This window comes from Corvus brachyrhynchos, unplaced genomic scaffold (assembly GCF_000691975.1).
Source record: "Corvus brachyrhynchos isolate BGI_N302 unplaced genomic scaffold, ASM69197v1 scaffold229, whole genome shotgun sequence".
Lineage (NCBI taxonomy): Eukaryota > Metazoa > Chordata > Aves > Passeriformes > Corvidae > Corvus > Corvus brachyrhynchos.
In genome coordinates this window covers 7,602,040-7,628,988 of record NW_008240042.1, presented here as the reverse complement: position 1 = coordinate 7,628,988, position 26,949 = coordinate 7,602,040, and the positions used below count along the sequence as shown (strand labels likewise).

The window sequence follows — 26,949 nt, the reverse complement described above, 5'->3', positions numbered from 1 at the left end:
ACACCCAAAGCTCTGCCACAGCTCACCCTGCTACCTTAACCACTGGGCTTCATTCCTGGAATTCCACAGGGAAACCCATGATAGTTTAAATACACATTCCATTCCTAGCCATTTGTTTCCACCTTACATTTTAATGCAATTAGATTGGACTGGGATATAATTTAGAGAAATGTCCATTAATTCCCCTACTCCTCCACCATTTGCATGGCAATCTATCTCATATTCCCAGTACTTTACCGATACTTTACTGATCTATCAGTACTTTAGAGGGGGTGGGTTTTGTCTGCTGTTGAAATTCACTCAAAGAGCTGTTGTGCCACTTATCACTGAGTTTGGTAGTCTGGAGGAAGACCTGGAAGGCATTTTCTTCTCTTTCACCATAGTCCTACGCAGCCTTGAGACAACCTGTTCTCACTGCTGATGTGGGAAGAGTTCACAGCTCTAAGATTTTAAAGCAAACACTGATATGAAAAGGTAGAAAATCCTGAGGTGGAAAAACCCCCTACAACTAAAAGAAAATCAAAACAACTAACCAAACTAAAAAACCCCAAAAAAACCCTAAAAAACCCAATACCCAGAGGATCGGAGTAGAGCTACCCAGCAGCATGATCAACTCCAGGTGCAACTGTGGGACATTTCCCCACCTGCCTGGCCAACAGGGACTGAAAACAGTAGGAGACTGCTTTCTCTGAGGGTTGGTTTTTAGGTTTTGGTTGGTTGGTTGGGTTTTTTTGTGACATCCTTTCAGCTCATTCATTGCATCAAGTGGCAATTTCTTTCATTAATTTCTTCTGGGTACACTCTGTTATTCCAAATGTTATTCCCCTTCCCTTGCATTGATTCCCATGTGTTTGCCTACAGAGTTTATTCAGAATCCTTGTTACTACTGTCTCATACCGTGAACTATTCCCAGCAGAAAACATAAAATCTGGTTGCCTCAAAAGACTTGTTTCCTATTTTAGAAAGAAAATTTATTCTTTTCCATATTTTTTTCAGGCAATCTCCTTCATGAATATCATCAATACTACATTTCTTGGTATGTCTTTATTTGAAGGTTCACAACTGTCTTATCTGTGTCTCTTTACAGGGGAAGAAAAATGTTTCTGTGTGAAAACATCCAATAACCACTTGGAAACTTTCCATAAGAATTGTTGCAAAATGAATGTTTATAAATACTTCCTTGATACAAATAGATTTCCTGACACTTCATAATAAAACTCCAAATTGAAGACATAGCCCTAAGTAAATATCTAACATTTGGTAAAACATTTCATATTATCTCTCCAGTGGAGCACGTCTAATAAGTCTTTTGGCATGAAAGGGAATAGTTACAATAATTATTCCTATGATGGTTAACCAGCATGCAAGTACTGCACATTTAATATTTCAACAACAAATTTTATACGGCACAGTAAGAGAGAGAGAGATTTATAGGAAGACTGGAAAAGACTCACTTTAGTGAATTTTCATGGGGGTTAACTTCACATGTAGCAACAGCAAAGAAACTAGAGGTTAAGGAAGGGATTTGTGAGTTTGGCCTCGATGGAAGTTTTGAATGCTTGAGAGTGACAAGACACAATTTAGCAGGAACAGGCTCACAAGGATTTGTATTCAACCTTGAAACTGAGAATGAGACTTTTACATTTAATTCTCAAAGCAAGGGATCAAAGAGTCCAGCACAGTACCTCCTCACATAAATCATGCTCGAGTACCTCACTCTATAAGTAGACATACTGATTTTAATTAATCAAGCCATTTATTTCAAGTCATTTTACTGACTAGAAAAAATCCTCCTTTCCAAACTCACTGAGTTCCTACTTTAATTTGCTTTTTTTTTTCATAGAAGTAGGAGCACTTTGGGCATCAGAGATTCATGATACCCTTCAGCTATGCACAGTCTTGTCCTTGGCAAAACACAACAGCAAAACAACTCTCCTGCAAAACAAGAGTTGGGTGCCAGGTATTGTCAATAAATGGCAAGAGAAGAATACAAATATTGTCCTCTACACACTGTTTTGGCCAGTGCTCGGATATGACATCTTCTGCAAGGGCCTGTTGGAAGCCACAGAGTATTCTGACATTGGTGTGCTAAAACTATATCTGAAACTTAGTTTGCTTAACTGCTTTATCAATGTTACCCTGGGGTTTTTCTGGGCAAAGAACAAACTTCTTTCATTTCCTCTTGTAACATCAAGGCTGCTACCCAAATTCATTGGTACAAGGCTACAGCTATTCACGAGGATGAATTAGTTTTAAACAGACTTTCATAGAGATTTCATTTCATCAGAATTATCCCCTGCACCCACTTAGCAGTAGTACATACTTTTCAATTGAAATACTGTATCACTTCTCACCATATAAAACCTAAACTTGACAGCAACATAATTGCAAAATGCTATCTAATATTTCATGTTCCGCCAACCCAGAGGACAGACATGTAGAATCATATCTATCACTGGCCCATCCCAAACTGCTACTGTTATAATTTAAAAGAAAAAAAAAGCTATATCATCAAAAATACGACTGACTGAAGAAAAGAGGGCTAAGAAAACTGCCAGTATGATATGAAGCACAGCATATGCCAAAACCTCCTTACATTGAATGGGATTTGAATACCATTTCCTGCAGAAGCTCAGAATTTTACAGAGTGGCTAGACACTCATCAGTGTTAATTAAAACAAATTCTTTACAATTTTCAGCAATAAAAACGTGGAAAATCATTAAAGATGCAGTTAGGTACCCTCAATACCCTAAGCTAGAGCAGCAGTTATAAACTTAATATACTTGTGTCTCATACTAAGCTGCTCAGGGGAGAAAGGGAAAACTGGAGGACAACAGATCTCTTCCAGCTTCCACACTGGTGTGGACCTAGTGCAGATCTACTTAGGAGAAACCTGAGGTTTGGTTGGTTTTTTTAATGGACTCCAGAAGTTCATTAGAGCTTGTAGACCATTAGTTAACCACCTGTAAATATATAAAAAGAAACCAACTCTGTCCCATAGAAAAACGATCTCATGTAATGGAAACACATTAAAAAAATAAAATGGTGGTGGTGAGAATGAGGAGAATAGAAAAATATCAAAAACTCCTCAATGATTATAGTGGGTATAGGATACTCCAGCACATCAGCCTGAACAAATGTGTGAACTTCTGAGAGAGGACTTCAGTTCAAGCAAGGGACATTTGCCTTCTCCATACACTCAATGTCTTGAAGAATTGGTCCTTGAGGCACTTTTGTTTGTTTGCTCTACAGAAAAATCCTAATTGGGAGTGAATGACAAACTGGGGGCACAAGGGATCCTAATGGGTGAATTTTGTACATTTAACTTGTACAGTGTGTCTAAACATGCAGCTTGCAGCAATTATTTCATCAGGTCTAGTACAAGTCTTTTCTTTTTTTTTTTTTTGCAGTGCTAATGAGTGGATGTAAATAAAAAGATATTGCCTAGAAATTAAACGTGTCTCATGTTTCTCTCTGAGGGTACCAAGCAGACAAAAAACAAAAAGAAAAAAAAAAAAATCAATCTTGCTCAAAACATTTAGCTTAATTTATGTAATTCCTTCTGGAAAGGTTTCCCCTTCCCACACTTACTCATCTTTGCTATAGTTTAAAATCCTACTTATGGTTTTTAAGTTAAGAAAATTTGTCAGGATTTTTTGATATTGTATTGGTCATTGATCTTGCATTAATCATTTAGAATAAGGATGGTTATGCATAACTTACATAGTTCTGTGTTCTTTAATTGTATAAAAAAAAGAGAACAATAATATCAGAAAGAAAAGCAAGAGTGGTTAACTGGCAAAAGGGAAAAGATTTCTTTTTGCAGGTATCTTCCAGAAGATCATAAAACAGCATAAGACTGAATACTATTATTCAATTGCAAGATGGAAGTGTCATACATATATATTTTAAATAATTCCATAATTGCTGTAACATTTCAATTTACATGCACACACCCCATGTCCTCGTCAGAGGAGGTCAGAACATGACAATCAGCTAAATCTGTCAAACTGCATGGTCTTATGTACAACAGCATGCCTTCCTATTAGTTCAGTTATTTTACTGACCTAGAAAGTCATACTGGGCACCTTCATTTTTTTTTTTTTTTTACTGAGATATGCACATACACATTCTTAGAATTTATCTTCCATGTCTGAGCTTCAAGAAAGGTAATCTGGGTTTGCAAAGTCCTTTGAAGGCTAACTAGGATTTCACTTACTGAATAATAGGTGGCACATATTTGCAAAAATGCATGTGCAAACACTCTGAAAGATAGTAAAGTTTTTACTTCTAGTTTTCCTACTGAAAATCATCCAAGAATTATGGCAATATGTATACTGTGATTCGTACCATCTTGCTAATTCTTCTGTTCAGCCTCATGGCTAAGCAGAGAGTTTTCAACATGAAAGTTTGAGAAACTGGCAATGTCCAAGAGCTTGAACTAAATGTCATTTCCATCCTTGATGATGCTGTCAGTTTTATGAGCTGTGGCACACACAGAATATATTGTACACTTAGAGCATGCTCAGCGGTGTTATTTTAAAACCATGACAGATGTACAGCCCCAGCAGGATCTCACATTACAGAAGCCACAGCAACCCTGCCATACAGCTGATCCCTTTGTCCAAGCAGGCAGAGTATCACCCAGGAAAACCAAATGTCCAAATCCATAAAATTCTTCCATCTATTGAAGTTCCTAATGCATTCCAGCTCCATTTCGACACTTCAATCTGAAACTTGTAAGATCTTTATGAGACTGAGACAATTACTGGATATGCTTTTCATTTCCTGAGCACTCATCCTTAACAAGAGAAAGCACAGAGTAACACTGCCCCTTACGACAGAAGATGTGTCACTTCACTTGGCATGACTAATTTGCTGAATAGGTGTGGAGAGCTCTGAAGTTCACCACCTTCAGACCAGCTTGCTCTCACGCTTCTTCCTTCAGGCGCGTCCAGAAAAAAGCCAGCAAAAAAAGAAACAGAGTGGGAATCCACTCTTTGTATTTCCAACCAGAATTTGATGTAATCGAGTGCCAAGGGTGACAAATGAATAAAAGATGAACTGCTATAATTGAAAGAACATTATGGTAGGATCTTTAGTTAGCATCTTTCACACACATTTTCCTTTTTTTTTTTTTTTAAACTCATGCCATCCTTAAACAAGTTTTTTATATACCAAATTATACATCAAACAATAATCTATCTCCTGGTGAGAAAAAAGAAATTGTGCATCTATACCAAGCAAAAACTCTTATGAGAAGCAATCTAACCATCTGAAATGACAATTCTGTCATGAGAAAGTATCTGTTTGATGAGAAGGAATAATTCTTTTTGAGCATTTTTCCAATTTTTCTAACTCAAGCAGACTTTCTCTTTTGAACTGGCTTTTCACTTGTGGCGAAAAAATATCAACTGTCTTTGCAGGGTTATGAGGTAATTTTTTATTACAGTTCTTTTTTTTTTCTTTGCCTTCCACTGCTAGTTATATCATATATCAGATAGCCCCAGGGATGTCTGCTTACTTTTAAGAACTCATAAGAACATGAAGTTTTGAATTTCCTACAGAAACAGCAGGACTGGATAGGTATTTAAAGTTTCTTGTAGGTAGAAGGATAAAATATGCTTTTCCTCATGTCCCTCTTTCATGAGGGGGACACAAATACCCCTTATCACACCTGAGAGCTAGTGCAAGTATGAGCATCACTGACCTATCAAGAGTATCAGTGTTTAAGGAAAAATTCCAAAGCAAGCAGCTGTAATTGGAGCAGAGTTTTTCTTATAGTGTGGGTTCCAGGATCAGGATATTTGGCTCTGCAGCCCACAGCCACAAACACCTTTTTAACCCTGCTGCAAAGCTCTTCCTCCAAGAAGGCAGCAAATTAGGCCAAGAATAACTTCAGTGAGAAGATGTTTTAGAGCCATGTTCGCATGTAATACACACAAACTTAAAGAAAATTTCACCAGAAGGAAAAGTCAAACAATTACTCTTGCAAATAGAAAAAACCACAAAATATTAATGTTCCATTGAACAACTGTTTCATAGAGTTGTGACTAATGAATAAACATCTCTGTTTTCCAAGATAAAAGTAATGGGTAATTTTCAAAGCCCCAGTATTCTAAGCTATTAATATTTAATTGTGATTTCAGCCTGTTTTTCTTGCTTAGGATCGAAAGAGAAACATAACAGTGCAAAGCACTAAGGATGTGTGGGCACATTATTCCTAGCAAAGAAAAAGTAATAAAAGAAGAAAGATCTGTGAATTGGCTCATGCATTAACCATAGAGAATGCTGGCAATGCAAGAAAGCAATGTTCAGTACAAAAAATGGGTGAGACCATGAGTCTGATTTGAGACATCACACTACAAGGCTGCACCACATGCTTTAATCTCTGCTTTTCTGCAGAATGCTAACAACTCTGAAAGCAACCTTGGCCAACAAAATACTTCTCTCTTGGTCCTTTGTCTGTCTCATAAAGTTGATGATAAAAGAGACTCTCTTCACTGGCCCCATATTTAAAAAGGCGGCATAAGAAGCAGCAGGGAGAATTAACTGAATAAAAAGATGGACAGTGTATCTAAAGCATCATTAATTCCTGGGGGCTGGTTTTGATGCTTTGTTGCTATAACATAACTCTACATTTTAGCAGATGAGCATGGTCCCACCCAGTACCTCAGAGTTAATGTGGTAGTGCATCCCAGTAAGCTCAGTTTCAAATATACATGGGGAATAGTTTATTCCTCAGAAAATGAGCACTGTCTTCCAATGAAAAGCAGTAGTAGGTCATGTACAAATCCCGTAGCCTTTCTTTTTTTTTTTTTTTTTTTTAAATGCTATAGTGTTTAGACTCCCTCTGTTTTCATACAGATCACTAGGAAACAATTACTCTTAGGGCCTGAGAAAATAGCTGGACAGGACCACAACAGGCCAGTCAATAGTTTGGTGGATAAGCTTTCACTTTCCTCTCCAAGACATAGAAATGTAGTGTACACAAAATATTTGTGTGTAAAGTCATGGCTTCACTGTATCATGACCTACAGAACATCTGAAAAATCTTCTCCTCTGAAGTGGTTATGCCTCATAATAATGTAAAGGAGCTGGCAGGGAAGAAAGAAGCAATCAGGTGGATCAAAGGGACTTAAGGAGTACTTGATCACTCGTGAAACTGGTGTGTCAGTGAAATGAAATCAGGTTTCAGCAAATCAAGCTACTCTGAATATCTTCACAGTAAGAGCAATGACTCACCAAGACAACTGGCAGGTAAACTCTTGGTGTGTCTCTGAAAGCTGCCCTAAACACCCTGCACTGGTAGTTTCCATTTTCAACAAACCATTGATCTATTTGTTGTTGTTTCTCTTTTAATCAAAACTCACTGACATATATTGCTGCCTCTCCTATTTAAAATACTGAAAAGTGAATTGTACAAACAAAATATTATTTATATATAATAATATCTATCATTAGCTCTAAAATGCTTAGACAGGCCAAATTCTATGAGCAAAACAGAGGGGAAGTTCTGGAATCAAAACTAAATGCTAAACATGCTTAAACAGCGTTTAAGTGTCTTAATATTTGAAGTCCAAACTGTAATTTTTAAAGTATCTTTCATTGTTAGTAAAACTAAGGATGAAAATGTTGGAACTTGAAATAATTTTTCAGATTTTACAAGTTGTATGAGAAGAAGCCTCAAAAGAGTAAGCTTCTGGAATTATTGTATCTACCTTTCTTGGTATTTTACTTACATGATAAGTGCTCAGAATTGTAATTACTAATATTTTCCTTCCCTCAGGCGTATTCAAAATACCAACTTCCTGTGTGGCACCAGAGACAAGAAAAAATAAAAAAGCCCACTTCTGCATCTAAGGGAACTATACCAGATACAGGTCAGGGTTTTTGATGACACATAATGAAACAGCCATACACTGATAATATGTGGAAGAACAGCACTACTATGACCAGCCCCGCTTCTTTGTCCTGTGGTTACCACAACTTGCTTTTAAAAGTGATGGGGGGAAATTAAGAACCCTGTTGAACAGACATATACTTAGAAAACACACTCCATTGTGGGTCTGAGATAATACAGATCTATCAAACTTTACAGCAGTGGGTTTATTCGAATTTGGTCAACGTAGCATAGAGAGTAGTAATGTCTGCTTTATGCTTTCCCACGGCGTTGTTCAAGACAGGAACAATGGAAGAAGACAATGGAATTGCAGTGTGTTTACATTAAGAAACATCAATGATAAGTTCAATTATCTGCAATCTGTAGTGCAAACATCTACTGACAACGGGCAGGAACTAACGGGGGTGATCTGCCCCTCCGAGAGGCACAGTGTGCTGGTAGTTAATGTGCACGTTGTGCAAGCACGGGAAGAAAATGTTATTCAGTAATTTGGATATCGTGGGTGCAACTTAGATTATTTCAGTCGATGGCTTTTAGAGAGCCTATAATTATTTGCACAAAAACAGGAACAAAACCCCAATAAAAATGAGTGTGATAGAACTACAGGGAACCAAATAAAAAAGGTCACTAAATCCCTCACAAAAAGTAGTCAAGATATGAAGAAATATAGATATCTTGTACAGAATGCTTTTGCATTCCCGACTTATTTGTATAAGAATACATGAATATCTATAATCTTTTAAGGCTATTCAACCAAAAAGGTTATCGTTCTGGGCTTTTTTCATCCTGTATGGAAGGATTATTTATATTTCAAGATGCAAAACTCATTACAATAACTGCTTCTATCAGTAAGTTTGAAAGTAATTTATTACAGTAATTAATTAGTATTTTCAATATTTTATAAGAAATTTATTATACTCATCCTGATAACAATGGATTTTTTAACAAATCAAAGAAATGCTGTCACTGAAAACTATTGATTTGTAAATATAACCATTACTTTATCACATTACCTTCTGCATTCATGATGAAGTTATTACGTGGTTTTGAAATTGAATCTTGACCTAAAAAGTTCTCGACTTTCAGGCGAAAAGCTAAGCTGTTAGTACTTCTGCAAGGCTTGAATATTCAGGTTGCAAAATTGAAATACACACTGCACTTTAGTATTTAGTTCATATTCAGAATTTGATTAGGGAGCTGGCAGTTCCGGTTTTTTTTATGGAAAGATTCTATCAAGTACTTCCAAGCCCATGCTCTTATTTTAAACAAATAACTAATGGATTTATGAAGAGTTGGACCAAAAATCACGAAATTATTCCTGGGGATTAATTAATCACAAATAGCAGAAGGCAAAATTTCCCAGCTGTATTCTTATGAAGAACTAAACCACTACATTCAGAAGTGATGATTATTCTAGTCTCAAACACACCAGGTGTTTTAAGACACATAGCTCCACTTCTGGAGAGAAAAAACAAGAAAGACTTAGTGTTTGATGACCATGAAGTAAAAGAAATGGTAGTGCTCCTAATCTCCCCAGAAGCAGCAGTGAGGGCAGCAGCATCCCTGAAACCAACTTGTGTCAGGAGACACAAACACAGGCTCCGTTTGTATCTCTGAGAGCACTGTGTGGGGAGCAGAAACCAGCTCATGCCCCTCTCCTGGCACGGGGTAGTCCATCAGCTCACCTCCCTGGCCTTTCCTCTGTCTTGGTTGTATCTCAGGACTGACTTCAGCAAAAGTTAACTTCTGTTTCCTTGTGCTGCCTCTGAGAAACCTGGTCCTGGCACTCTCGGACCAATGTAAAAATTCAAGAGGCCTCTAATTTTTCATAAAAATATTGCAGCATCTTTCTTTTGTTTGATAAGGTACTACAGTTGAAATTAACTTAAAAAAGAAAGATGAGAAGTTTGTTTCTCATTGTTCATTATAATGCAGTATCTCATCCCCAAATTTTGTATTTCATTTTTGTAGTCAAACCTTTTTCATCTCTAACACTACCTCCACCTATAGTAAATTTGCTAGTAATGAAAAGCTTCTTCCAAAAGGCCACAATATTCTGAAAGTTAGAGACTACAAAATTATCATTACTTTATAACTATACAGGGCTGCACTCACTCCTTTGTGATTCAGACACAATCTTCCACATGCACGAAGACAGAGCCTCAAAGCGAGCCAGCTCAGCTCCGGGCCCTGACTACAACGTTTGGTCCTCCCGTATTCTTCCTTCGTGTCCAGGCAATGCCTGGCACTGTGAATATTAAAGTGCCTGTTACCATCACTTAACACTTTAACGCTCAATTGAACACGTTGATGAGCAGTATTCTTTCTGCACATGAACTGACCCAGCCACTGGATTCCACAGCACCTTATCTCTCATCCTCCACGTGTGCTTTGCTTTATTCCCCAGATGCAATCGAACGATGAGGCTATAGCCTGTCTGGTAATAACTTTCTTCTCAAATTCTAGTCTCTAAGATGAGACATTTTCATAATGGGGTTAGGAAAACCATGAAACAAAGGAAACAATATTAGGGATGCTTTATACACACACACACACACTGTCTACACACGAAGGTGCAGAACTGCATCCTACAGCACAGCAGGAGCAGGGCACACAGCTATTCATTTGTCTCTCTCTGCTACGGATAGACTAATTGGATTAATACTGAGGGGTAAGGAATACCCTGAACTCTTCAGGCTTAACAACTTGGTAGAGATGCTTAATCCTTCACAGGAATTCCTCTGTGAAAGGGAGAAGTACAAATCATGTTACCCTGATCAGCCTAGAACAAAACATCCTTTTCCAATTAAGAGCACTTGCTGCATTCACCAGCTGAGAACTGATAAAAGCTACTACAAAATGGAAATCAAAATCCATATTTAACCCCCAGCTGTACAAACGAAAATTTGGTGGTGATGAAAAATAATGAAACTTCAGGTGCTATTTAGTTTTTTGTCACCCTACAGCTCAATCTAAAACCTGCAAATTATGTACTCTTATGCAAATAAACACACAATTAATATGGAGTACTTCTGGTCCTGGAAGTACTACATTCACCTATAAGGAAACAGATCACATTTTTAAAGAACTACCTGAATAACACAGAGGAATTTACTGTAATACACTGTTGGTGACTGTATATCCTGGATGACACTTACTATCCTCCTGCAGCACCTACAACAAAAGTCATTAAACAGGTACACCTAGCACTAGAAGATGATCAGTATTCAAAGAAATCTTCCCAGAAATTATTATCTTCTATAATTGAAGAAGTTCATTATCCTTACTAAGCTCACTATCAAAAATATCTTCAGTGAGAACCAACATGCCTTAGGAATAGTTTCATCATGGGTGCTGCCTGTGTGTAAAACCATATGCGCATAGTTCGTTGACCCTTTTAATAAATGACTGGAGTAAATGCTTCCCAGATATTCTTTCCCTTTCTCCTACAAGGATCTGTTATATCTAGTAACACACAATCATAAAGTAATTATTTGCTTCTTTTCTCCATAGTGAATGAAACACGTATTATCTCCTCGTCTCTTTTCTCCTTACACACCATCCTACTGCACCCTCTTGCTACTACATCTTCTCTGCCTCAGAAGTATCAAGTTAGTGTTCCACTCACATAAACACATGAATGCACATCTGAAACTCTTAGCTTTTGGTTGTGATTTGAATTTTGCTGTGTCTGTGGAGCCTTTCATGGACTTAAAAACCTGCTGTTGAACATGATGCCACCTACGACACAGTACCTTGATTCAAACAGGGAATAAATGCTACTTCTCTTTTGCAGTCTCTCTTCAAGAACTAATATTAAATAAAGGTGTAATTTCAACGCTCACATTGCTATTTAAAAGGGCAAGCTCCACTGAGAGATCATCTTTCTGTTTTTCAGGATTAAAATCAATAGTGCCAGCAATCTGTATTGCTTTGCACAGATGAAGAACCCAGCAGTTTATCAAGTAAGTTCACTCCAGGATTCAATGATTGGCATTGACTTTGAAGCCTTTGAGCACTTAAGCAATGTTATCTGAGTATCACCTAATGCCTGTATTGTATCTGAACCCACAATTTTCTTGTATTAAAGTTCATATATCACATATAATGATGTTCCCCAGACACCGAGGTTTTCTAAATATAAAACAGAGCCATTTCTTCGGAGGCAGCTTAAAAAAAACAATAAAATGTGCTCCTTCAACATTTTTTTTTGCCTTTTACCCTATATTCTTCTCATATTATAGCTCTTACAAGAATGAAGGCAAACATTATCTTTTTAAATAAGCAAATTATTCCAGGATCACCTCCTGAGAGATACTACCTCATGTGTGCTTCACTCAAAGGGAATGCTGTGAGAGATTTGGTAATTTATAATAAATAAATGGAACCTAAATCATTATGGATTCAATATAGCAGTATAGCCCAGATATTTTACAGGTTTTCATACAACTTGAAATAATACCTTGAGGATTTTCTGGTTTAAACAACAAATACATAAAATAAAATTAAAAACAACAAACCAAAGCAAATGGAAGAAAATAGATGAATGGTCAAAGTAATACTGTGTTTATGAGGTCTCTTATGTTTGAATAAACATGCATGTACTCCCTTTCTTGGGTTTTGCAGGGGGGAGGTGAAAAACAGTGCATACCTGAAAGTGAGGATACTACTGCTTAAAAAGACCTGTTAGAGGTAAGTGGAAGGTGACTAAGCAGACAACCTATTGCTGATTTTGCTGGATTTGCCCTACACTCAGACATACAGAAGAACTTAAGAAAGAAAGCAAAGTGATTTGTAATAGCTCTTTGTTTGGTACAAAAATAAAAAGAATAAGATAATTTCCAGCCTGCAACTGTTACAATTAATCAGATGACTTGAAGTCAGTGAGCAAATAGTTAGTGCTGGTCTCAATGAGCCAGAATAGATCTGCACACAGGAATTAACACCCATCCAGACAAGTCCGAATAGTAGTAGTTGAGCATAAATAGTTGCTAAGGTTTTGATATTTGCCTGGTGTCTCGATCTCAGAATACAGTCCTCCAAGCCATGCTCTGATCTCTAATTATAACAATGGCAACAAAGGTACTGATAGGGTTAAACAGGTTAAAATTACAGGTGAAAGTGTATTTCACAAATATTTATGTGGTGGAAAGATTTTACACTCTATTTACAGAGTAATAAAGAAATTCATTAATTTTTATGCATATTATCATTCTGCATTCTTTAATACATTGCTGTGTACAACAGAAAGCTTGTCTTGAAATAAGTCAAAGCAAGAAGGAGAACTTTCTTGAGAATATTAAGTCTCTGGCTTGAAAGTTATGTTGGATTACCAAGAAAATGAAAAACACAGTCCTCGGGTCAATTATTTAAGCTTCACTGACAAACAGAAATATTTTTTCCACCAAAGGCTTAAGTCAACTTTATAAAATTAGTTTAATTGGAATGCTCAATGTAAGATTTTGGTTTATATGATGTGACATGACTACTGCTAACACACAAATCGTATGTGGGCTCTTTTCTCAGACAGATCTGCACCGAGGGTATGAAACATGGTCTTTCATCTTTTTTCTCCCTTTTCATCCCGTTAAAAGACTACAGGTTAATGTATGCTTAATGGCATCTGATTATATAGAGTGATTTATAAGGGAGTGGGAAACTACCAAAATTATTTCTGATCTCAACAGACTTTCCCAAAAAGTCATACAACTAGTCTCACTTTTTGGCCTGATCTAGGGCTGGGCACAACCTAGTAAGGTATACTGAAGGTGTGAAGACTCGAATATAATTATATCTGTTACATTATTTTAAATGTGTTACTCTTCATACTTCAAAGGAATTATTTACTTAATATAGGATTTGGTGAAGCTCTTCAACTATATCAGGACAAGAATACTTGTATCTCTCCTTCAATTTAGCAATTCACTGATCTGGGTAGAGAACAGTCCTTGCCCAATGCTGTCATTGCGTAAACTGTGTACTAATAGCAATCCTATACATCATAATTTAATTAAAATCATAAGCTATCCCAAATTATGGGAAGATAACCATGTCTAATCACACTACCTATTATGAGCCACAGTTGGTCTTAAGAAGATAGGTAACTTCAAACCTGTGAAATATATGTTTATAAACGTCAAGCATTTCAAAATTACCCCCACAGATGCAAACAACCAAGGAAAAAATTTAACTGGCAAAAAAAAGCAAAAATAAACAATCCCCCAAAACTTAAAATGCTGGTAGAGCTAAAACCATTAATGTCAATGGACCAAATACTGAAATCATTGATACCAGTGGATCAGCATTCCCCTGTGCAGGTAAAGCAACAAAGTGAAGCGCTTAAATTTTCTCATTGAGAAATTTATAGTTTATAATTCTATTCACTTAAATGGACAATGACCAGACAAAACTCAAAGCAAAATTAAAATCTCCAAGGCTACCCGATAAAAAATAATAAGGAAAATTTAAGCTAAGTCTGAAAAAAGCTCTTAATGTTTGCTTGAAGCACAAATAAGCATTTAATACTTTTGACATCAGGATCTCAAGGTGAAACCAGCATGCAAAATTTTGTAATGTGAATCACCCTGGAGCTTTTGCAAAGTATGTGTTGGAAATGGGATTGTAACAACTCCGTCTGGTTTTACAGATTTGCATTCTTATCACTGATTTCAACCGGGAGCATCAAACTACATGATGCATTTTGTGTTTTACTTCAGAGATCTGATTGTGAACTATTCTGTTTACCTGATGGGACCTGCATTGTTTCCTTGGCAGTGACTGATTCCAGGGGAGCCAAAAGGCCATTCTGCACCACAAACTTGTACTACAGCTGTACTGTCCTCAAGGAAATCATTCAAGGAATCAGCAGAGTCCCTCTGCTGCCACTGATGCTTCTCCACCAAACATTAATAAAAACAGAATAGGGGAAACACAAGGTACCTGTGGTGGGACTCCACATCATCAGCAACGACAAGGACTTACACAGATCATGGTTTAGGTAATACTCAGTTCATATTATTTAGACTAAGGAAGGACAAGGCTTGACATGTCACTGAGTCATGACTCCTTTCATGTCTTTCCAAAGGCTTGTGGATTTTTTTGCAGCACAAGACTTGGCTACCTTAATCTGGATGGGCTAGAAACAGCTTTGTAGATTCATTTGGCATTTCACTTCAAATCAGCACAGGAAAGTGCAGTAACTTCCCTTTGCAGCTGAAGCTAGCACTAGACCTCATACCTGCTAAGAGCCACATTTGGATGGTGAGGGTCAGCATATGCAGCTCCCTTAGAGGGATCAGAATGTTAATTGCTACATGCTCAGATTATTTGCTTTGAGCTGCTTTAAATACATCATCCATCAAAGATAAATTACGGTATTTGAATTGCCTTCCGCCTGTTGTTTTTCAAAGGAAAAAGAATTCCAAATCAGTCTTCAAATAGTTTGTTACTAAATAAGCAATATGAAGAATTACTTCATATTTGTCTTTATTTTCCACCTAATTCAGAATCAGGGCAACTGCTTAAACAGTATACCTAATAAACTGCAACAATATAGCACCTCATCCTGTAATTGTTTAGTTAGGTATTTTTAGGGAATGCTTGTTCCATGTCATTATAAATCCATTAGGAAAAAAAACCATCTTCCTGCAGTGGTTGCTTTTGTAATAGCTCAGTGTAAAAGTGAATGCTGAATCTGGAGTGAGGCATCCTGTGCTTACGGCCATGAAACACACGTTTGGCACACAGAAGTACTCAGACTCAGTAATTTTCCTTCAAATTAATTTGCAGACAAATTAATACTGCAGGGTATTTTCCACATTATTGTTTCATTCCATATGACTTATTGCACAAATTGCATTTAAATTTTAGCACTGAAGTAAAAGTGAACTGTAAAATGTCCAGATGTGATTCCTGCTTTAGTCTTGTGTTTGACAATTCATTTAAAAATATCTGAAGTATTTATAGTACCATAAACATAATATTTAATATCATACTCAATAAATAATAAAAGATACTGTCTTTGCATCCAAAGACAGATTCTACTTCACAAAGATGAGTAGAGAAATAATTTTTCAAATTGTGAGACCCATGCTCATACTTGACCTGGTCAGCTAAATGAAATTATTGCATCCTCAAAGCTTTCAGGAAAGCAACAGCTCTGTTATTCCTAACAGAACATTTGACTCTGCAACTTGCTGGCAAGTTTCACAGCTGGATGTGAGATCTTCCAAGGTTTTTTAAGTGTTTTATAAATTAATAAAACTCCTTCACTGTAACATGAAGTGCCTAAATGCCCTGATCCTCTTGCTGTGTGGTTAGTGCTGAGGCAAGAGAACAGCCACCTTGCTGTGGCAAGAACCACCTTGCTCCAAGAACACAGAACCATTTAGTCCTACACAGGAAAAGTCTCACTTTCTCCTATTCACACACCTGAATCATTAACTCCTGCCATGTGAGACAAAAGAAGACCAAAAGAAGAATGGGGGGATTATGAGCTGTCTTTCATGTTATGTTAAAGGACAGCCATACCTAGGCTTTGTTTTAATTCAAACAGCTTACGTAAGTGACTCTTGTTTCATAAGGTTAGATAAAATTTTCAACTTACAAACAATCACTGCAGCTGAAAGACAAAACTAAAGGGGTTTACAGTTATGTGAAAGCAGGCCCAGCTTTATAATCTTTTGTATAGTCCAAATAATTGTCATTCTTTGAAATTTTCCAGCCAAGGAATGTGAACAGACCGACAGAAATCTTTAGGTGAATCCAGTCAGTATATGCTCACTGCTCATTGCCCAAGAAAGGGTTCACACAGTCAATGAAGCTAAACTAACAGCTAGACTGCAAGTAAAACTAATACAATCACAAACCGGTAGGCAAGACCATCATCCATGTGCAGACACCACCATACATGCCACAGTTGAGGGCAACCAAACAAGGCGAAGTGACAGAGATCTCCATGCAAGCTCAGAGCTTATCACCTGGGAACTCTGCCTTCTCAAGACCAGCCCTGGACACCAGCAAAAAATGAAAGAAAAAAACCAAAACTGTTTGGCCTCAACTTGTGTTTTTTTCATGGGAAGACTCCTTAACCCTTTCTAATGAATATTAGAAATAGCTTATATTATACTGATTATAATTCATTCAGGTAGGAGCGAGTAGCTGCACATGGCCAAATTAGCCAAAACCCAAATAAATTTGAACTTCAAAATCTCTCCAAGCCCCAGTGAAAAAAAATCACAACACACTGAACATCTCTGTCAAAGTTTTATCTACAAAAGCATTAGCTCAGAGTGGAAATTCAGACACAAACTGTAAGCATGTGAGGGTTACAAAACCATGCCTACCGACAAGTACAGAGCAAGTTGATCCCACAGTAGTATTGTCTCTTTTCTCAACCTCCACAGATTTTTATTTCTTTTTGAAAAAACCACTATGAATAAATAGAATAATAAGGCTTTTCACACCAGGAACTATTTTTGATGTTATAAGAGATACAATACAGCCAGCAAGAACTGGTTGTGTTCAAAGGACAGCCCAGAAGCAGGCAGGGACACATGGTGACGCTGGAACAGTAGGGATTGTTCTGTACATAAACCCATGACAAGTGCAAGCTGATCCAGCCTTGGTCTTCCTGGGAGAAATACACAAGGACATGAACTCATGCTTCTGGACTGTTTCTGTGTCTAGCTAGTGAATCACACCTTTGTACCACTGCCTCTGCTTGCCTCCAAAACACCTCTGCATGCATGATGGCATTTTGCTTGTTTGGAGTCATGCTTCAGTTAGCTTAAGTGCCTGATCCCGAAATTTCAATGTCTGAGCCTACATATAAAAACTAAATATAAGCAGCCCAGGGGTAATGATGATAATCCGATGAGTAAAATAGTCAATGCTAGCATGAGGCCAACTTCATGCATATACTCACTAGCCTAACCAATAATGGTCTCTGTTACTCTGTTACTCTTATGGTTCTTACCTGTAAAACCATGGCATACTGCATCCTTTTGCTAGAGAAGGACAGGGGACCTTTATAACTTACACAATAAAAGTCATGGAGCATTTCTACTTTCTGGTTTGCTAGCCTAGATCCAGAGTCATTCCCAGAGAGCTGGCAGGAGACTGTGGTAGAGGTATGACAGACTCCACAAGGGAAACTGAACAATTCTTTCCACTTGGGAATTACCAGTGGGTTTCTTCAGCTATACTGTTAGTACAGAGAATAAGATTTTTCACTGCCAAAACATGTAATTTTAAAGTAAGTAGTAAAACCCCCATGTATCTTTATTATCTATGGTAGAGTTCACTTTTACTATGTTCATTTTTACATCTCTTTTCTTTGGTCTTTTAAAACCCCAAAGACCTGATATACAGGGAAATGTCAACAATATTACTTATTTTTTAAATAAAATTCTGGAAGAAGCAAAATTCATATAATATGCTATTCTAACAACCAAAGAGGCAATTATTAGCATGTTGAAGAGAAGGAATGTAAAAATTATTATTGCTTTATAGAAAAGCTTAACGAGGTTTTCTATACTGCTTTTATTGTATTTTCTTATAACAAATGCTTGAAATAGTTTCCAGAAAACATTCAGCAGATATTTATTTCCCAACAATAGATGACTCTAACAAGGCATATAAAAGCCTCTCATTCTTTTCCTGTGTGTTTGAACTTCAGCAGCATGACCAAATGACAATAATGAATTGAATTTTCTATGAAAGCAAAGCAGAAGATACTTTGCAGATGTTAGAAATGAATGGATGAAAAGGAGGCAAATCTTCTTAGAAAAATAACTGGACAAGGAATAAATTGAGGTGATATTGAAAGTATTATATATTATGCTACTTAAAACTATATGATGCCAAATGTTTATTTTTAGCAAACCATGCCACATTAATTGTATTTACAGTTTGTATGGATGAACTTGATAAATACCCATAGATAATTCCAGCATTAGCAATGTCTTGCTCCATCACATTAAAAAAAAAGTAATTCTAATTAATGGTCTACGAAGCATATAAAATCCATGGTGTTTATGGGAAAACAACAGAGTGGATCGTTTGTGTAGCTTCTCTCTAGAAAGGTACAGACTGTCTCTTGTCTGTGAGGAAGAGAACAGCAAATGGGTGCATTCATACATGCTTGTATGACACAGAGAAATGGTGAATATTTTTACTCCAACATTTAACTCTCTTTAACCATCTGAAGCAAAATGTCTGTTGGTTTGCTTTTTCCACTACTAATAAAATGCAAAAGAGATTGCAATAATAACACTTGCAAAATCTCAGAAGGGAAATCTGGGACAAAAAGTCATGCTATGTTGATTAAAGGCAGTGCTTTTTTAATCTATTCAATTGATTTAAATACAATACAGAAAACTGTTAAATGGTTCAATAGCTGTATCAGAAGAATAACAAATGCCATTGTTTATTATTCAGCCTATACACATCTGTAGCAATGCCAAGCAAAACACATTCATGATATCTCTGGTCACATATGCAACAAACAGCAGTGTGGCAGGAAGTGTAGTTCCACAGAATTTCCCCACTGCATTTAATGCAAGCTAATGGCAATGGCTTGGGAACTTTTTAATACTGACTTGCCTGTTAAGCCTTTCAGTAATTTAAATAACCATCTTCAGCAGTCCCAAATTTCATTAATACTCTGAAGACAGAACTACTGACCGAAACAAAGAATACAACAGTTTTTCATTTGACTACATATGAAAGAAAAGCACTATCCATTACAATGATTAATCAAAAAAGCAAATGCAGTCTCCATAATTTTAAGTGCTGAATGTCACCCAAGGTAACTAAAATACAAGTGTCTAGCCTGTAAGTCATCATAAAATGATTTTGTAACTCCTCACATCTTGGAATAACTTTTTTTCATGACTGCACATACTCTAAATCAGAAAAACATGGGTAGATATGTTCCTTAGTTTTAATTCTGCCTGAGACTGCTTTGCTCAAGTCTGCTCCAGCATCAATGAGAAGACTGGTATCTGAAGCCATGAAGTCTCCGACACTCAAAGGTCCTGAGAAAGTCTTTTAGCTGCAGGTTTCACATTTTCTGAGATGAATGTTCACTGTTCACATTCATTCTATCACATCCTTTCTCTATCAGTTTCTTTCACTGGAAGCCTTATTTTGAATTGCTATGTACTCTTCTGCCCTATTACTCTCATTAATGACATAAAGCAAGTAATTTTTCTTCATTTTCCTGACTCTTTTCTTATATAAACATCTGATAACTATGTGATCAACAGAATATTTACAAAAAAATGAACAACTAAGCAGGTAGTAGGAAAAATTTATCAATAGGCAATCTGAAAGTACATATCACTATTATTGTAGCACAGTAGATGGTCATTGGGGAAAGGGAAGGATTTTTCTGTGTGTGTGGAAAAGTCCAGGAACAGCAGTGCTATTACAGTGGGCAAAGGGGAAGCACTGAATGATGGAAATTACTCCACCGACAAAGCATAAGTTATCATATGGCTACACTGATAAGTCATTGCAGTTCAAATATAGATCTAAAAAAAAAAAGAAAAAAAAATCACTGTCAGATTTTAGATAATTGACTAACCAGAAATAGGATTACTTTGAGATGTAATTTATTCAGAATAAATGAAACTCTGAGTTTACTCCTGAAGGAGATCTATCGACGATTCAATTTCATTACTCAAAATTCAGTTAAGCGAATAAGGGACTCTTCAGTTTGATGCCTGACTTAAAGTGATCAGATCAATCAGAAATATTTTGTTAGGCCTAAAATTAAATATTACTTTAATTGAAGAATTATTTACTGTGTTAACCTTATTTTTAGAATTAAAAAATGCACCACCACTTGGAAAAGTCAATATCATTTGGAAAACTTGAAAGCAATCATTAGCCACTTAAAAAGATAAATTACCAGGTTTAGTAGCTAAAGTTTCTTAGATTAACTGCACATGAATTGGAAAACAGAATATAAACTTGAAAGAAAGATGCAGCTTCAGAGACTGCGCATTTTTTCCCTTCTTTCCATCCACAGAAGCGCTTCCCAAATTAGAGAGTCAGAGAAGCCTTGGCTGGAAGGGGTTTCTGGACATTATCCTTCACTGCCTTCTGTTGGTGACAGACACAAATTCCAGCACTAGAGATAAGGAATTGTCAATTCCCTGTTCATGGACGAGTTTAATAAATTTCTGTAGAAAATATAAAGCTCAGTCTTCAGGAAAGGAGTTATTTTAATTACATATTTTTCTCTGAGATCCTAGAGGGGAAGAGATCCTACAGACTTTCTTCCATTTTGTATTGACCACAAAGAGGGCAACCACAGAAATTACTAATAAAAATGAAAAAAAAACCCCTTAGCACGTAAACGTCATCTGTTAGAAACTGCCATTTCTGCTAATTTTCATGGGAAGAGAGAGTTTACAAACCCCCAAAATATTAAAGGGTTTCATACAGAAATTACTTCAAAATACATTTTTACTAATGAACGATATTTTATAGAGGTTTTGAAGGGAAAATTTTCAGAAACATTCAATTACAGGAACTTGAGGCAGCTCAAGAAGCCCAGAGAATGCTTTCTTTTTAGAATCTCCTAGTGGTTTAAAATTTATTCAGCAAGGGCCTACCTAATTTCAATAGATTACCTCAGTTTCCATCTTTTAACTTTCAAAATAAGTGCAAAACAATGCATCTCATTTTTACACACTATAAATGGCAGCAAAAGCAAAGACAAAAACCAGAAAACAATTCTTCAAGCTCATGGCTTCCATACTCTACTTTTCCTTGATTGAGGTGTAATCAAGTCCATGAATTCAAAGCATGACAAGAAGAAGTGATTATGCCTGAATTTAGTGAGTCTCGCCCTGATAGACTATTTATTTGGAAGATGAAAAACTAATTTTTTTAAGGGCTATTCTATTTAAAGAGGACACAGTATCTGATTTTTAATCAAATTATGACTATGGTATTTTTTGCATGTTCAGTGATAAGACAGCCAAGAATGCCACAGAAAGACAACAACAACGTATTTGTTTTCTTTTTCCATAGTCAGATGAAGTATGCAAACCAAACTGGCTTTTAACGCACCACTGTACATTGCAGTCCAATAAATTCTACTCTCCCTCATCAAGCATGAACCGATGAATAACAAAATTATCCTTCTTTCCAATCATGGAATGAAGAAACAAAGGCAAATAAAAACCACATGTTAAGCTATCACATAAAAACTTCCTATTTCTATTTTACATCTTCTATGTAAGTTCTATGATTTTTATGAGCGGGTTCCAAATTTGCTAAATTAAATCTCCAGTCGTCAATGTTTTAAAATAATCACTTTTTAAAAATTTTCATTGTGCTAATGTTTGTTTCCATGGAAACAGGAATGAAAGCAGAAGCTGCTGTTAAAAGAATTAGAATTCTCTCCCACAAATTAAAGACTTAAAAATAATAATATATTAATAAAACAATTCTCAGAATATATATTTTCTCATTTTGCCAAAGCAGAGTATGATCTTACATTCAGTGGAGTTAATAGGGCTATAACTTTTGATTACATTACAGTAAGCCTAAATCACCAAGAACATATTACTGAGTTAAAAAACCTGATGAAAAGCTTATTCAGTTAAATAGATAATTTTCTGATGAATTTTTAAATCGAATTTAGCAGTTGACTGTCAGATCAGGCGTTTTTTTCAAACAGTGCAATAAAGAATTATGAGCCAAAACCAAACCAATAGATACTAAGGATTATTACTATTTACATAATTTATTTCTAATACTGTTGTTTAATTTTCTTGAAAGTGAATTACTTCCATTAAAACCTGACTGGAAGTTTTTTTACAATTAGTCAGATACAGTTCTATGCTCTAGCCAAACAGCAATGGAATCTGTGGACATCCTAGCTGCATATATCTGAACTTAATGTTCTACAGCATTTTCTTAGTCAGATGTTCAGTCTGGAGAACTCACATCTGGCCCATGGTTGGAAGGAGAGCTTTGCACCCTTCTGTGAGGGTAAAACCTCCTCATAAATCTCAAAATACACTGACCTATTTTCCTATGCTTACAATTTTTAACCTACATAGAAGAGAATTCTGATAGATAAACCTTTATTACCACGCTATGACTTTACAAACATGCAGGTATTTTTAATATGCTTTTATAAAGCATCCTTTTATCCAAACTACTACTTACATCACAGCTCCATATATTTTGATCAAGTCTACAAGAAAATGACTGCCAGTAGTTTTTCCTAAGAGACTCTATTTTCACTAGTATGCTAGCCTATTCACTATGAATTTCGCTAAAATTCTGACATAAATCATCTTAAATCTTTTCATTCACAACTTATACATTTACCACAACCACCTTGGGTTTTACTCTTTATCAGAAAACCACTCCATTGAAAAATCTTTCTTCCTCTGCAATGCACCATGAATCAAAAAAATAGTTAACTTCTCAGCATTTTATCTTATTTTGTCTTGTCTTTTGTTTTGTCTTTTTGTTTGACCAAGGAAGCTTTCTAGCGCTTTGCAAAAACTTACAGTCGACACATACAATTGTCTACACTAGGAACTTAACTCTCATCATTTCAGTTCTACATATTTTCTGCTGTAATTAAAATCACCACAATTTAAAAATCTGACATGTTTATATTTCTCCCAAGTAATTAAACTTTGTGAGATTGCAACATTAAAGTGCCATTTATGAACCAACTAAGAATCCCTTAATTTCGATATTAGGTTGGTTTATTTTTAATTTTTCATTGTATGAAATTCCAAGCCTAGAAGGTTAGTTTAGCTGCATTCTATTCTGGCGCTTTCCTTATCACTAGATGGTACAAAATTCTTTGGATATTATACAGCTATTTCAAGCATCTGATCCATTTTTTTTTCTGTCTGTACAGTTGATTGTCAGGTACCACATAACTGTATTGATTTTTGTTGCCTTCCCACTCTGTTTCAGGAACATCTATTAGAGCAAGGCTCTTTCTGTGATATTTTTTCCCATTGATTTCTTCTTCTAAAGAGTGCTAATCAAAACCAGTGAGCATTTTTCATTTCCCAAATTACATGTAAATTATAATATATTCTTTAAAAACCTACTACCACTATCACATTCAATTAGTAATTACTTTCAGTTTGAGGACATTTCAGGTCAAATAAGGAAAAATATTTGGAATAAAGTCCTTACAAAAAAGGACCACAGATAGGAAAATGTTAAAGCTTCGTCATCCGGTGCAAGATCCACTATGCTTTAACACAGGATATAAACCTACAACCCTGACTCTAACATGTACCTTTGCAGGACAAGGGTGCAGATGGAAGGAAATCTTGCAATGAACATGTGTGTTTTGAGAACTGTGGCGTTTACCCTACTTCATGTATTTCACTTTGTGCTTCCACTCCATGTGATGAACAAGCAACAGGAGAAAACATGAGTGCTCTCTTCTCCCTAAGGCAATTATAGTGCAATTCTGCCAAAAAATCTGCAGCTGCATTTTGTTTTGATACAACATTTTATTTAGTCATAACTGTATTTTGTAAATCTGTGTTTTGCCTTTAGGTCAGCAGTACTCCAATGACCAAAGCTCTGTCATACAGCTATCATTAGACTTCTAATGACATCTATATTGACCTTGGACTCCCCATTCAGTTTATCCTCTGTCCTTGGATCTTATTTTGTCGCTAATTACAGATGCTCTCATATTTTTTGTTAGTTTGAATTGTCCATTTCTTTTTTTCCCACTCCTGGTGGTGCCTTTATTGTAAAACAGAAACAAAGTTGCAATTTATTCAAATTCACAAGGCACGTTTTTATCTTGTGGAAAGGACTCTTAACTTCCATATTGTAATATATTAGCTATCATTACACCCAGTGTCTCAGAGTTTATAGCCAGAGTGTTAAAATGTCCCATGAATAGAAGATATTTATTTTAAAATGGTTCATAAACAGCATCTTAGTCTCAACCACTCACTGCTTTGCCACATTTCACCAGCAGCTCCTCTGGAGCCTGAGCCCCTAGAGGAAATGTCATAACACAGCACTGGCCAGACACCACTCAATGTCTTTGACAGCTTTGGATGCCCAGAGGTGACTTCCCAGTGACTTCCAACACCACCGAGCTCCCCCTGCTCACTCTGGAGGTGAAGCAGCCACAAGTGCCCTGTAGTCTAAAACATCTCGCGTGAACTGAGATCAGATTATTCTTGCCTCTTCCATTGCAGTAGAGTTACTGTAGGATCACCGGTCACACCACCTGGAAGAAAAGATTCCTGCTACCTTTCAGTTTCTGTGTAATAGGACATGACACTCATTCAGTAGCACTGCTGCTCTGGATTACCACACATCCTCGTTTCCCATTTTGGTACATGAACAATAACATCCAGTGCTTTGCAAGGACCAGAGCAGTTATCCCCAATGACTAGAAGACAAGCTCAGGATGTTCAAGCTCTAATTTTAGCTTCCTGTTAGAACTTTACCCCAATGCATTCATAGTTCCACATAATCTTTGCCTACCAGAACACATAACCAAAGGAAACAGCTGGCTGAAATAATTCACCTGGATATTATGAGTTCCCTTATTTACGTGGGGTTCTTTGTTTCCTTTTGCTTCACAGTTAAGCCATTGACACATTCTATATATGCTGCTTTAAACTTACTTCTCACAACTCACCCTTTCAGCAATGTTTACTTTTATTTCATCAAGAGAGAGTGGAAATTCTGACCACTTCTTTCAGCCTACACATCCACATATTTAACCCAACCATTTATCCACTACTCTGTGTATTTCAGAGCTCTGCATCTTCATTTTGTTACACAAATTTTAACCCATCTTTGCCAGATAAAACATTTTCTGCGCTTCCCACACCTTCCCTTATGTTCAAATCCCAGACACTTCATTCAGCGACACTTCATCATTCACCTCAAACAGGAGCTCCATACAAGGAAGGAAGTTGTCAACAGTGAACATGCTGGTTATTTATAACTAAGCATGTTAAAGCATGTTACTGTTTCAGTGTGTTTCCAAAGTCTTCACTGAGGTTATTAATCATATAAATCAGTAGCAGGACTAATTTAAATGTGAGTAAGCCAGCCAGAAATTTAAATTTTCATTTCAGCAGACTGCTAAGTGACATACATAATGGATGAAAAATAACTTCAGCATTGTTTTTCTGAAGGACACAATGAGAATATTAATTCTTTCCACCATACCTTAAATAACTGTAATAGGAGCACAATTATATTTCATGAAGGTTGTTACATCTTGGCACTTTTTTCCTCCCTTAGATATACCCAGGAATACCCAGATAGGAACGTCTTAGATAATTGCACAAAAGAAAGGACAGTCATATACAGACCATATTTTTTGTTACTTTTGCAAGACCCACACTCATAGACAAACGCCATATGTTTTCCTAGGAATACACAAGAGCAGCACCAGTGAATTTACGCAAGCAACATGTTTCAAGACTGCCAACAATGAAGCATCAGTCAAACTGCACTGTATTTATGAATAAGCCTGTAATGTTATATTATAATGAATCTGTTTGACATTCAGCGGTGTGATGCAGTGCACAGCAATCATAATAATGCAGTGCATGGCTGTAGCTCATTATATGCATATGGAAGACACCAATGTCTTTAGGATGGACATTAACTCAAGGTAGGAGGAGAAAGACAGAAATAACTCAAGGAATGTAAGAAAGTCCTCATCTCAAAGTCTGATGGTATTCTGAGGATCTATATATTCAATATACACACTCACACACAAACACTGTTAATGCAGCAGAGAGAACGAACATCTGGAATTAGAATGCAAGCCTTTCTCTTTTTTTTTTTTCCTTTTAGAAAATATATAGCACATTTTGTTCGTGATTTCTTGGGGTTTTGGTGGATGACAAGGGGAATTTATTTAAATTTAAAAGAAAAATTATTCATTGTCAATAATTCCAATGGATTTAAGAAAAAAAAAAAGAATGAGATCCCTTTCTAGAAGTTCCCTTTTCTCCCCAACTCAGCGGATGGACTTGTTCTTCAAATTAAT

General features: G+C 36.4%; 1 protein-coding gene across 5 annotated transcripts in view; it reads right to left on the bottom strand.

The window, feature by feature from the left end:
- The window catches only part of CCSER1 (coiled-coil serine rich protein 1), a 562,152-nt gene that overhangs the window by 102,299 nt on the left and 432,904 nt on the right, over positions 1 to 26,949 (bottom strand). The window contains exon 10 of one of the 5 annotated variants that reach the window (XM_017744241.1): positions 17,099 to 25,161. The exons of the other annotated variants lie outside the window; for them this stretch is intronic. Coding sequence (XP_017599730.1) covers positions 25,106 to 25,161 — 56 coding nt within the window. The 3' untranslated portion in view covers positions 17,099 to 25,105. Of the gene's footprint in view, positions 1 to 17,098; positions 25,162 to 26,949 lie in introns of those variants that run through there. 5 annotated transcript variants of the gene reach the window in all.